Here is a 12,963-nt window from a genome sequence, read left to right as displayed (position 1 = left end):
CTCACACACACAAAATACAATTGTACTACCTCAACAGTTGTATGGTCAATCACTGGATCACCTGATCCTCTTGCACTACTGCATTCTGTCTATTCTGTATTTCTGTTTTGTGGAACATTAGTCAGTTTTATATCTTATATCTTTTGCACAATCCATTTTCATGAATGCTGCTACAGTTTTTCAATCCCGTACCAAAGCAACCTTGCACACTAGATTCTTTTCATTATCAATTTTTTTTTTTAAATAAAATTTTATTCTATTTTTTAAACCTTAATCTTGATTCTAACTGATTTGATACCTGTGCATTTACACTACCTTTTCACCAACACCGGGGAACGCAATTTAATTTCCTCATAGTAGCATTTGATACTGAAAAGTATAAATGTAACTGTCCTTGAATCCTTGAATCCTTTACACTGGAAAATAAAAATAAAAACATCCCTCTATATGTTGTCTTATATCTTGGATCATAAAACAGTCTTATGAGATTTGAAGGCAGAAGCTAATATGGTGAATAGAAATACATGAATGTTACCAATCAACAAATAGTATTCTTCTATTAGCTAATTATGTTTAGGGAGAGACAGTTATTACTGATACTTAGATATTTAATTATTTATTCTTTTCTTAATTTAGATTTTCAATTATTTTATTATTTAAATGATCACATTAAAATCCACCCACAAGAAGTTAGACAAACATATTGCTGAGAATGAGGCAATGCTATTTCTTTTTATTTCTCTTTGCCATTGTGTGTTTTTCAGTTTTTCTGTGTAACTAGATCACATCATTTGATGTATTCAATTCAAAGACCAACACAAAAATAACTAACTGAGTTAACTATTATACAGTAGAGATTATATAACTTGTTCCCTTCAGATGCAGCATGAATGTATTTTTTCTTGATTCTTTCTAATAGTGATAATCTCATATGATCTTGTTCTAGTTAATAAATGTAACATTATTTTAAATGATGGCATATTTGTACTTCAATTTTTCATTCATTATGAATATAATTCTTTATTTAGTTTACTTACTTCATTGTCTATCTACGAATATATGACCCACCTGATCAGTAGGATAACGGTTTTGTAGGGCTGCCCAGTAGGAATTTATGACAGCACTAAGTAGATTAAAAATTGGAGGTGTTGAACTCATTAACACATTTATAAAACAAATACACTAAAGGGCCATGTTTGCAGATCACACCAGACTTTTCACCACCGGGTGATTCATCTTCTTTATAAACGATCTTTGGCTCTATTCACGGGGACAGGACTTTGTTGATCCGGCTGTGTTTCACGTTGGCACAGTGAGACAGAAAAACATCCCAGGTACAGGTGAACAGTCAGTAAAAAGATTAATGCGTGGCAACGAGCTCAAACTGTTCAAATGAGTTACGGCACCGCGTCAGGCTGTAAATGGAATAATGTTGACTCGTTGTTGAAAAGTTAAATTTGTGTCACTAATTATTACAGTTTACCGTGAAATTGTCTAACGCAATTCAAATCCAACTTTGAAGTAGTCAGTCTATGTCATTCTTTGCTCCCGATTACAACTTAACAAAACATCTGGCGATGTTCATGTGTGAAAGTTGTTTTACATCTACCCAGTAACCGCTAGGTGGCGCTTTAGCATCATCTCCCTCCAACATTACATTTATGTCACAGGAAAATTAAATTAAGGGAATTTTTTTTATGAAGTGACCATGGAACAATATTAATAATTCATTCATTTAATTGAACTCACGCTGATATTTTTCTCTAAGTGAGTTGGTAGTAAGTCTGTAAGGCCAAGCATCTCTACTACATAAACATATAAATAATCTGTGCATATATTACATAAATACATTACAATCTATACACTGATGTATATTCATATTATAATTATTATATTATTATACAGAGTGAGTAAAGTAAACTTATACCGTGTTCAGGTGAGTTTTTACCCTCCACTACACCTCTGCTCTAGTGTTGTCAGGGGGTTTCTAGTAAATAGGATGATGTTTCTAAGAGATCTGACCTCTGTAACACTAAACCCCCCCACCCTCATAAAAACAAACCTGCTCCTTCACCAAATCATGACACCACTTCCTCTTACCAAGCTCCATCAACAACAACAAGACTTTTGTCATGGAAAACATTCCACATGTAATAGTGAGAAAATCACAGGTAAAAACAATTAAATGAACGACAGCTGTATTCCATGTAGCTGCTTCAGGTTCACTTGAATAGAACGCAGCTATTGTTAATGTTATAAGTGACACCTGTGCTTTTTCCTATTATTATGACATAGACGCAGGCATTTACTTTTTAAGGTTACATCACCTTGAACTGCATATTGTTTTAAAATGGAAGAAATTGACCTGCATGACACCACATCGAGTGAGTTTATGATCCAGGTAACAGTTCATGATTCATCCTCTCCTCATGCTTTTACTGTCTCCTACAGTTCAAGCGAGTATCTGCTGTGTAGCTGATCTTGCAGTCTCACCTCTGTAACATTAGGGAACAAAAAAAACAACATCTGTAGTGGCAAATAATAAAATAGTTTACTTTTAAGGTCATTTCTCTTTATTTTGAGTTGCAGGGCCTTTTTCATATCTCATGTGTCTCTCAAAACCTAAAAATCCTCTTATTTGTCTGCTTCTCTACAACCTTTATCATTTTTGTAGATTCAATAAGTTAAATCATTATACTGGCTTTAACTGGACTCACCTACCTTTAAACAAGAGTAACACTGCCTGGTATTTCGTACATTCAGAGTATGTGAGTACCAGCCTCTCTGTATTTTGTCATCATACTGTAACAGGAAATACTTGTGTCTCTAGTACAAAGCAGAGAAGAACTCTGTCTTGCAGTGTGTGCATGAGTGACATGTTCCTCACACAGCACAACACTACATCACCCAAGGGAGACCCGTGGCAGAGCTTGCAGCCGCAGCACGGTGTGTTTCGGGCAGTGCAGCTGGAGTCAGGTGAGGGATGGTTGTCAGGTGAGCGCCACACTGGGCCAAACCTCGGTCTCGCTGTGTGGCGCTGTGCATTGCAGCTGGCCAAAGACAGACTGTGAGCCCTGGCTGTCAACATCTGCTCCAGAGACTGTACCATCTGCCCGAGGCCCAGGGGGAGCATCTTCCCCGTCTCAGACCAGCTGCGGAGCCCCAGACATGGACCTGAGCAGTCCTGCGGAGGCAGAGAACACAGCCAAGACACAGTCAGAGCTGCTGAGTGCTGGAACATTTGTCTCACAAACTTAGCCATGTTTTGTCTGTGGGGTGTGATCACAGTGAGGTTTAGATAAACACAATTCCTACTCGTATTGATTCTTTTTTTTTTTTTACTATTTAGTGGCAGATAGTAAAAGAAAAAACTACTAATGTAGCTGTTGCACCTTAAAGGAATTTCAGGTGCAAATGGAAAGACAAGGATGATCATATGTGTGGAAAAACAACATAACTGCACCAGAAAAGGATGAAAAAATTAATAATTTTCTTTTCCTGGAAAACTCATCCCAACATTTTAATTTCTGCAAATGTCTAGACACAGTAATCAATATCTCACATCGCTTTTAATATGGCAGAATATTAGATTCATTACTTTGACTTCTGGACTCTTTACAACACATCAAAGCGCTCATTCGTGTGTCTTCAAGGGCAGGACTGTAATATTTCATAGTGAAAGATGAGTCTGCACAGCTTATTGTTAAGACCTTTTTATTTCATCAATTTGAAAGAAACAAGTAAAAACAGTGTACAAAGTTTATATTATTTGTTTACTAAAGCTGGTGTCCTCAGTCTCAGGAATATGGGAGGGCAGGTACAAAAAAAAAAGTTGAAATAAAAAACAAAAAGTACAAAATGAATTTCCCTATTTTCAGAAGGTGACAGCAAAGGGTGAGTGTGCATAGGAATAAGTAACAATCAGATTCTTTTTTAAAAAAATGAACAAAAGGTTTGCAAAACGATTGAAGTGAAAACAATACCATAAAAACCATTACATTCAATAACGTATGATGCACTTCTGAAAAGTGATTATCTGTCATCTTAAAAACACAGAGGCATTTTGGAAACCTCTTAGCACACTTTGAAATAAGAGTTTCGGTTCCCATGAGTCTCAGTTCAGCCTCAACCGTCTGTAAAAGGGGAGTAATCATACAAACAAGCAATTCTTATTTTATTTGTATCCACAACATTTGAATTTACATCATAAAAGACGCTAATTTAATCTTTACCAACCATAAAATACAAATAAGAGTCCAAATACAATCATTTTGGGGCAGCAAAGTGCATATCATTGGCACAGTAAAACTCATTTTAGTCAATGCTGGTCTCATATAAATAACTAAGAAGCTCGTGAAGGGACACAAGTCCCCCTAAAGTAGCAAATCAAAGATGACACTTTGTGTGTTTTCCCCTGAAGCCCAGTTTGCTTGCAAAGTTTTCCTAAAGAAATGTATTATGTTAAAGTGACCTCATTGAGGCTGCAGTGAATGCACTGGGTGGAAAACACCCAATACTGTACATAGAGGAAAAACCCTAAGAGGAGAGAAGAGTTTCTGAAGGGTCAGAGAGGACTGGGGTGCCTGACTGATCAAGATCAGAGGGGAAACCAGGAGGTGTTTGCAGCACAGCATTGAGAAAGGAAGGCATCAGGAACTATAAGCACTTACTTCAGGGGGGGGTCTGGAGGAGCTATTTATTATCTGAACAGAAAACCGGGTTTCTCTCAGTGACTCCGATGTGCAAACAGGAATCCACTGCAAGCCAGCTTTTACTTTAATGATTAATCACTCTGCATTCTTTGCATGTCTGCCATTCCTCACATCAGGCTGTATTGCACAATTGATTCATCAGACTCATCATGGTGTTGCATGATAATATAACAAACCGACTGGTGTCAATTTTGCATCAGGGTTATAAGAAAAAGTCATACAAATCCTGTCCAGAAGATGGCATTTCAGTCTTAGGAGAATCAACCATGTGTTACAACACGTAAATATGCAGAAAGATTGACTTTATTTGATATGGTACATTCACTTTTGAAGCCAAAAAAAAAATGTCTTGAAGACTTGATCTGAATGGTATTTGAATTGTTCAGACATGGTTTTATCACCCAATCAACAAACAACACACTCTCCTCTCACATGATATTTTGGTCCACAGTATGCCTACTTCTATTTGAAATGGTTGATTCATATTCTATTATATATTTTCAATACAAAATGGCCCTTTTCGAAATTCATAGCAGTGGCCTAATTTGTGCATAACATAACTACATTTCCCCATTCATTATGGTGTACGGATGCCTGCTCGGTATACAACGTAACGACCAGGAAATGCAGGGTAGTGTTAACTCTCTCCGTGGTCAGTCTTCAAAGGCCAACACAGAACAACCACAGTTATCTTTGTTTTTGTCTTGTATTTCCTCCTTCCAGTAAAACACAACTTGCAGATTGTAATGTTGCGTCCACCAACGGCATCTGCAGACAATGCTGGGAGGACGGGGGGGGACATGGCCCCCCCCTCCCCCGGGTCTTTTGAGAGTGCAGTCGGGTGGGGAGAAGGGAGATGGTGGGACCAGAGGAATGTATGAGAGTCGTTTAGGCTGTCCCACTGGCAGAGTAGGAGAACTGGGGGAAGTGGGGTCTTCGCTCGCTGTCGAAGGACTCCATGCTGTCATCTGGGGATGGAGGGCAAAGACTTGGTTAGTTGAAATGTAGGAGTTATGGATGGGCGGTATGACGATAAATATACACACTGTGTGAGATGATATAAATTTGTCTATCATCAGAGAATTTGCCAAAGCATGATATCTCACTCTTTAATATCTCTGGGTGTGGACAATCGATGTGACTTAGTTCCTTGATTTTCTCAGTTAATTTCCAGATAATCTACTATATTATGGTATTATAATTTGTAACATTATACATACACTGGGATTTACCAGATTATATCAACATCCCGCACTCCTAGTAGAGGTACATATTACTTTAACTATTCCTAGAGATGGGAGATACAATGTTATATTACTAGATATTGTCTTGGATTTAGCTTTTTATAATACTCAGTAGAATAAGGTATTTTCCCTGTCTTAAAAGCAGCATTAAAGTAAATTAAGTTAAACAATTGTCTGAGCTTGTTGAGTAAAATAAAGAGTGAATTCTCTACCTGCATGACCATCACATCCACATTATTAATAATAGTCTCTAAAACCTCTTGTGTGTATCAATTGAAAGCACCAAAGTGCACCAAAATATTCAATAAAAATCATTTTATTCCAATATACTGTGACTTATCTCAGTATATTTTCTTTGTAGTGTATAATCTCTGCATTAATATCGGCTGTCATTAACATGCATATGATGACTTTGTGAGGTACGATCCTGTGTTTTTATGGCATTGGCTCTCCAGAAGAGGGCAGACTGTTCTCAAGGGAGCCAGGTATGCCTGCAGAATAGTTTATTTACTCACATTATTAATGAACTTGCCAAAACTAACTCATGTCTCATCCCAGGAATGCAGTACAAAATTTAATATAAAAAAGGAAAAACACCTAACCTCTTCAGTTTACAAGTAAACTTATGGGGAATTCACTCAAAGGTCAGACAGCTTAACATAAAATGAAACTTAAAACAATGATGATCCCATGTCTGCTCTCATTTTGAGTGAATTGAAAGTTTAATTTCTCGTGCTTAATGAAGTCTCGCGGGGTGGATGAGAATTTATCACACGAGTTAAGAGACAGTTCATCTCCTCTCCCACAGTGCTCATCACATTCAAACACAGGACCATTAAGCTCCATGTTATAGGGAACAGTCTGATGATTTGAGTTATTACATATATGCAAGGCCCTATTAGATATATGGTATGTAAGAGTGTGTGAGTGTGTATGGTAAGATGCTACCTTGTCCGGGTGGCGTAATAGTGATGGTCTGTGCTGTGAACTCCTCGTCAAAATATCGTGTGTCTGTCTCCGAGGTAACTTGGGGCTTAAACGGTGGGACCAGCTGTTTGAGGGGAAGAGACACAAACATATCAGCACATCAGCGTCAACAGTCAGTTTGGTAACAGTTGTCAGTCTGATGACAATCTACATCTTTTCTAGATGCTGGTGCTTCAATTGACGTAACTTTATTGATCCCTGGGAGGGGGGTGGAGGGGCTATCCGAGTTCGGTGTCATTTCAGTGATGACAATGCACTAAGAATGAGGAAGAACATCGTGTACAAGAACAGTGTGAGCATCTTAGAAACTGACCTTCTTCTCATAAACGTCTTGCCATTCAATCCCAGCAAAGAACTTGTGCTGCATGATTTCCTTGGCATCGTCAGGACCGCCACCTAACCTGGAAGATCAACGCAAAATGTGTTATGACAAGATAAATATCAATAAATATGCAAATTTCGAACTGCTGATCATTTTCTTGTCACATTGAATCAATCTATTTGCACTTTTCCACCTCTGCATTGGGTCTTTCTTGAGAAGGCCAGAGAGCAGCGAGCGTGCCTCGGGACCGAGTGTCCGGGGGAAGCGGATGTCTTCCATGAGGATGAGCTCAAACAACTTCTCGTGGTCCTGGTTGTAGAAGGGCAGTCTGCCGCACATCATCTCGTACATCACCACTCCCAGACCCCACCAGTCCACGGCACGGCCATAGTCGTTGTCTTCTAGCACCTAGGGGGTTGGCAGTGGGGTGAAAGTTTATTTAATGCAACTGTTGGGATATTCGCGAGGGTATATAGTATGTAGATCTTACAGTTTTCACACATATTGCCTTAATATATAGTACAAAAAAACCTAATGAGCCCCATTACATTTATGTTTGGACATCAGAAGGTTGTGAAGACAGCAGGTCTTTCGGCTGAATATACAAACCCTAAAGCAACTGGTTTGCCCCCATCACCCCGCCCCCACCAAAATCACCTGCTCTCCCCCCTGGTTTGGGATTTTGAGGCAGCCCCAGCCAACACTGACTCACATCTCACATTAGGAGCAAGGATAGTGTTTCCCCTGGAGCCCTGCATATTTAATCACCACAGGGCCTTCCACACATACACAAACACACACATACAGATCAACAAGCAGCAGAGGTGTGGGTCGCTTAAATAAGCAAAACGTGGAGCAACAAACACAAACCAGGGTCTTACAAACAGACTGTTCAATGAACACAACCATACAACCATCACAGGGATGGAAATATTTGCTAATTTATTATTTCCATAAGATTACTTTTCTCAACAGTTCTTAATGAGACAAACTCCTTCAGTGTTGTGCTTACTGAACAGCGCAACCTGTTGCATGACTAATGTGCTGCTGAGCGGAGTTGTTCCAAGGTCTCTAGGGACATGTACTGGATTCTACCTCTCCAGGCGGATGTTGAAGGTGAAATCAAGACAAGGAGAACAGTCTGTTCTCTTAAACAAGCAGCGTGATGCTAGGCAATTCAGACCTAAGAATAGCAACTTCGGTAAAAGACATGGGTGGATTAATAGAATTAGATATGGACACAACAGCGCACAGGCCAGGAGAGAGGGTCCTGGAAAACAGATGGACGGATGTGTCCGTAAAAGGAACAAAACTACTGTGTGTGTGCGTGCGCGCAGCCGTGTATGTGTCTGTGGGCACGCCGTACCGCCTGGCGCTGCAGTGAGTGGTGAGCATCGAGGAGGAGGACTGAGAGGGCAGGGGGAGTAACGTGAAGCCGGTGTGGGGCTAGGATTACTGGGCCGTCTCTATTTCCAGCGCTGCTGTCGTGTGATTCACACCGTGCGACAGCTGGGCCCGCAGCTGCCCCATATATGTAGAAGAGCGCCACAGCTGTGAAGCTGCCAGGAGCGCAGGAGCCAAGCTCATCCCTCATATACGTAACCAGGACTGCTTGCCTGCCTGCTTGGGCCCCAGCCCCAAACTAATACTATTACACTGCCCCAAAGGAGCAGAAACAGGGGGTGGAGAAAGTGAGGGGATGGAGGATAAAAGGCACAAACACTTGCTGCTGTTCCAGGACTCTACTCTGTATAGTGGAGTTTTTTTTTGCTCACAAACTTCTGCTCTGACAGCCATTAATCTTCTAAACTCGTGAATCCAGATCAGTTTCAGTGGCTAGATTAAACCTGTCCACATTTTTCTTAGTAGATATTCCCTAAAAGCCAATTCCCTCAGTCAATGGTTTTCTTTTTGTAACTAATTAATAAAAGTGACAAAGAGAATTTGTCCCGCTCCTTACTTCAGAGACAAACTGGTCAGGCTTTACAGATTGGGTCTCTCCCTCCTCTCCCTCCCCTGTGCTCGGGGTGGAATATTCCCAGACGTTACAGCATTCCTGTGCAGCTCACACAACAAGGTCATTGTTTACTGCAGAACAACCTGTAACACTGCCTGGCCCGCACTCCATAGAGACGCTCGCCAGCGACCCTGTTGCCATGGTAACGCCCCCTGATGTCTCCCTGCTTTCCGCCGCTGAGGCTGGAGCTGTCATACACTGTGCCTCTCTGTGGAGGAGAGAGCCGGTCCGGGGAGAGTTTGGGATGGACAGGTGGGGCTCGTAGGAATTTTAAAAAACTGATAAGCGAATGTATAGATAATATACAGTTTTGTATGTTTATACAGGTGTGAGGGAGTAAATATTCAGATACTAGGCCAGCCCGGTCTTTTGCCTTGATGTCTTGATGCTCATGGTTAGAGGGAGGTTTGGTCTGACTGATGAAAATGACAGGTATGTGTTCCATTGCGACAGCCTGAAAGACTGTGGGATTGCGTGCTCACACCGCCTCTGGCTCTGCCCAGGTCAGCCGAGGCATCCCAGCAGCCGTGGGTCTGTGGCTCTCCTGGTTCCACACAACAGCTGTAGCCAATGTGGTCTTTTTTTTTTTTTTTCCAGGGGTGGAAGCTCACGTTTCCTGAAGTGCTGTCAGCCAATCACCCCTCCTCCTCCCCTAACCAGAAAATTCCAAATGGAGGCTAAAAACAACGATACGACAACTGTGTCAACATGGACACCCTTCTCCCGGAAAACATTTTTACGGCAACAGGCAAGGGGCTAGAGCAAACACTCATGTTCTTACTCTCACATAAACACCGCCCACACACACACAATGCAATATCAAGTTACACAGCCCAGTCCAACACTTGTCATACCTGCACGCAATAGGGAGTAGCCACACCCCTCTTCATACAGCAAATATGAGAGCAGGCTGCCCTGCCCTGGGCACACGGCACACTCATTAACTCACAGACTTCAGCTGGAGATTAGAAAGGCATTTTGGGACAGCTGCCCTTTCTTCCACATGCTTCTTATTCACTGATGTCCAACAACACACGCTGCATTTTTGTTTGGAATCTACTCATGTCTCATGTGGACTAGCATTCATTATTGGGCTCCACATTACTCCAATCAAAATGATCTCACTTTATTTTTTGTTTACTTTTGTTACACTCCATCACAGTCAACAAAGATTTGAGCTCTCGATAAAAACATCTATCCAATAGGTAACATACAGACAGGTGAAGAATTAAAGAAGAAACTTAAATCCAGATTCTTCCATACAGTGAATGAGGACATAAAAGAAAGACATCATTATCTCAGGTAGAGTGAATCACTGTTGTTACCTCAGGTGCCAGGTACTCTGGTGTCCCACAGAAGGTTTTCATGGTGGCGCCATCTTTGATCCCTTCCTTACACAGGCCGAAGTCTGTGATCTTTATGTGTCCATCTTTATCCAGCATGAGGTTTTCCAGCTGAGGGGGAAACAGAAAGAAGAAGCATCTTAACTTAATTGTACACCTGTAATTGTACAAAGTTACAGGAATCAGTGTTGACGTAACAACTACTTTTGAAAATCTGTTTCTGTCAGCCATTATTGCATTTTCTCTTTTTCAGTATGGCAACTTTTTCCACTTCAGCCCAGTGAAATTATGGCCTTTTTTCATTCTGGCATTTAAACTGAAGTTTTATTATGCACAAATTGAAAATGTGCATAAACACAAGTGGACAGAAACGTACCTTGTGCTAAAATGTACAGGTTAAATGACCTAAAGGCCTGAAGGATGTGCATGATGCAGTGTCATGACTTGAGGTTGCATGGCCTATTAATATCTGTGTGCCCTCTCTCTCTCTCTCAGTTAAAGTCACCTGGCAGCTGTAGCTCACACGTGGCCAGCAGTGCCCGGCCAGAGTCAGCACATCCTCCAATCCTGCTACCCTGGCATTTTCAGGAGAACCCTAGCAGGCTGGGAGCCTGCCTCATAAACCCAAGGGAGGGAGCGAGGGAGGAAGGGAGGGAGGGAGGGAGGGAAAGGAGGGAGGGAAGACAGTGCTGTGCTGACCTGGCTGGTATAGTTTTATCAGCTGGAAGTAGTAGGGCTACAGATGCCAATTGCTGCACTGATAACCCCCCAAAGCTCTCCTACATCCAAACATGGGTGTAGGAGGAGTATACATCACTGATCTCATCTTTAGAGTATTAAAATTTTGTTCAGCTTTTGAACTCAAACATTGAAAAAGAAGCAGCTGAGACTTTGCAACTTCTTTATTTTAGGATGATGCTGGACATTATCTCTCTGGTGCTGTACTGCCTGCACATAAAATGACATCAATCACAAACAAAGTGTACAAATATAGCGACTGAGAACACATATGCGTTCTAAAATAGGAAGCGGCGGCTATCTGTTCAAATTGGACTGGTGGTTATTTCTGTCTAGCTGCAGTAAGCGTATGGACCGAGCCTCCAGCTGCAGTGAGATCTGGAGACTGATCTGGGGGTAGGCGGATCAATAGGCCCCAGCCACTGCCACCACTCTGGATGGAGGCAAATCCTATTTATATCTTGCCGGGGGAGAAATGAAGGGAAGGGGGGAAAGGAGAAAGACAGAGGAGTGAGGCTGACAGTGAGTATCAGAGAGAGAAATCACGTTTCCCCACCTACCTTTAGATCTCGATAGACCACGTTTCTTTCGGCATGCAGGTAGTCAAGAGCTGACACTATCTCTGCACCGTAGAACCGTGCCCGCTCCTCTGAGAATACCCGGTCCCTTGACAAATGGAAGAAAAGCTGAGGGGAAACAGGGGAGATTGACAGTGAGGGGGCAGAGGACAGATGAAGAGAGAGTTGGTGAGTCCAGGGAAAATAGAAACAGTTTAAGTTCACAAGTATTCTGTCACAGCCACAGGTGAACATTTACTGATGATTAAGATGGTTTACCTCACCGCCGTTTGCATACTCCATGACAAAGCACAAGCGGTCATGTGTCTGGAAGGAGTATTTCAGGCCCTGCACACAAAGAACAAAAATGCTCAAAGCAGAACTTGATGATGTTTCTAGCTAAGTCAAGGGGAAGCTGGCATTTAAACAGCTGGTTGTAAAGTGAAACATAACAACAAAGAGTAGTGCAATAGTGCAAAAGTGCAGCGTTGCCCCATAAGCAACATTTTAAAACAAAAGTCTGATAAGAATAGAATTAGAAAAACCACAGCGTAGTATATCCAGTGTGTTAAAGCTTTTTAACAACAAACATTGGTTCCATTCATTGCACTGAGCACATCGCATTATGTGTTGCTCCCACCCACCACTTATTTTGAAGGAGCTTTTTCGATGGAGCCCATCTCAGACTTATAGAGAAAGGGTTAACTGATAGAAAGGACGTCCAGTGTTGCTATAAAAAGGCCTGGCTCGACTGCAGCCTTTGTAAGAACAGCTCTTCAAAACATTCCTGGTAAAAATGCCCCTGTTTTCTGAATGGATGCTGCTGGGTTGGATTGAAGGGGCTACTGAGGATCTCTGCGAGTTAAAATAAGGTTTGGTATAGGTATATGAAGGGGATCCTTACTGTCAAGAACGGATGCTTTGAATTCTGGAGGACTCTGTTCTCTGTGAGTGTGTGCGCCACTTCATCCTGAAGAAGAAGAAGAAAAAAAAGCCACAAAGAGTGTTTGTGCAACTCTCACAATGCCTAACCATTTAGATAT

The 12,963-nt window shown here is 41.5% G+C and overlaps 1 protein-coding gene across 4 annotated transcripts in view; it reads right to left on the bottom strand.

Annotated features, from left to right (window-relative positions):
- Positions 1–4,993: 4,993 nt before the first annotated feature.
- akt1 (v-akt murine thymoma viral oncogene homolog 1) overlaps positions 4,994–12,963 on the bottom strand; it is a 28,958-nt gene continuing 20,988 nt past the window's right edge. For all 4 annotated transcript variants that reach the window (XM_042388051.1, XM_042388049.1, XM_042388048.1 and 1 more), the window contains 8 exons: positions 12,825–12,890; positions 12,200–12,268; positions 11,924–12,049; positions 10,608–10,736; positions 7,459–7,673; positions 7,257–7,344; positions 6,905–7,007; positions 4,994–5,680 (listed from right to left, as the gene is read on the bottom strand). In XM_042388051.1, the coding sequence (XP_042243985.1) occupies positions 5,601–5,680; positions 6,905–7,007; positions 7,257–7,344; positions 7,459–7,673; positions 10,608–10,736; positions 11,924–12,049; positions 12,200–12,268; positions 12,825–12,890 (876 nt within the window). In that variant the 3' untranslated portion in view covers positions 4,994–5,600. The remainder of the gene's footprint in view (positions 5,681–6,904; positions 7,008–7,256; positions 7,345–7,458; positions 7,674–10,607; positions 10,737–11,923; positions 12,050–12,199; positions 12,269–12,824; positions 12,891–12,963) is intronic.

This window comes from Thunnus maccoyii, chromosome 16 (genome assembly GCF_910596095.1).
Source record: "Thunnus maccoyii chromosome 16, fThuMac1.1, whole genome shotgun sequence".
NCBI classification, from domain to species: domain Eukaryota; kingdom Metazoa; phylum Chordata; class Actinopteri; order Scombriformes; family Scombridae; genus Thunnus; species Thunnus maccoyii.
This window is presented reverse-complemented; position numbering and strand designations above follow the sequence as displayed.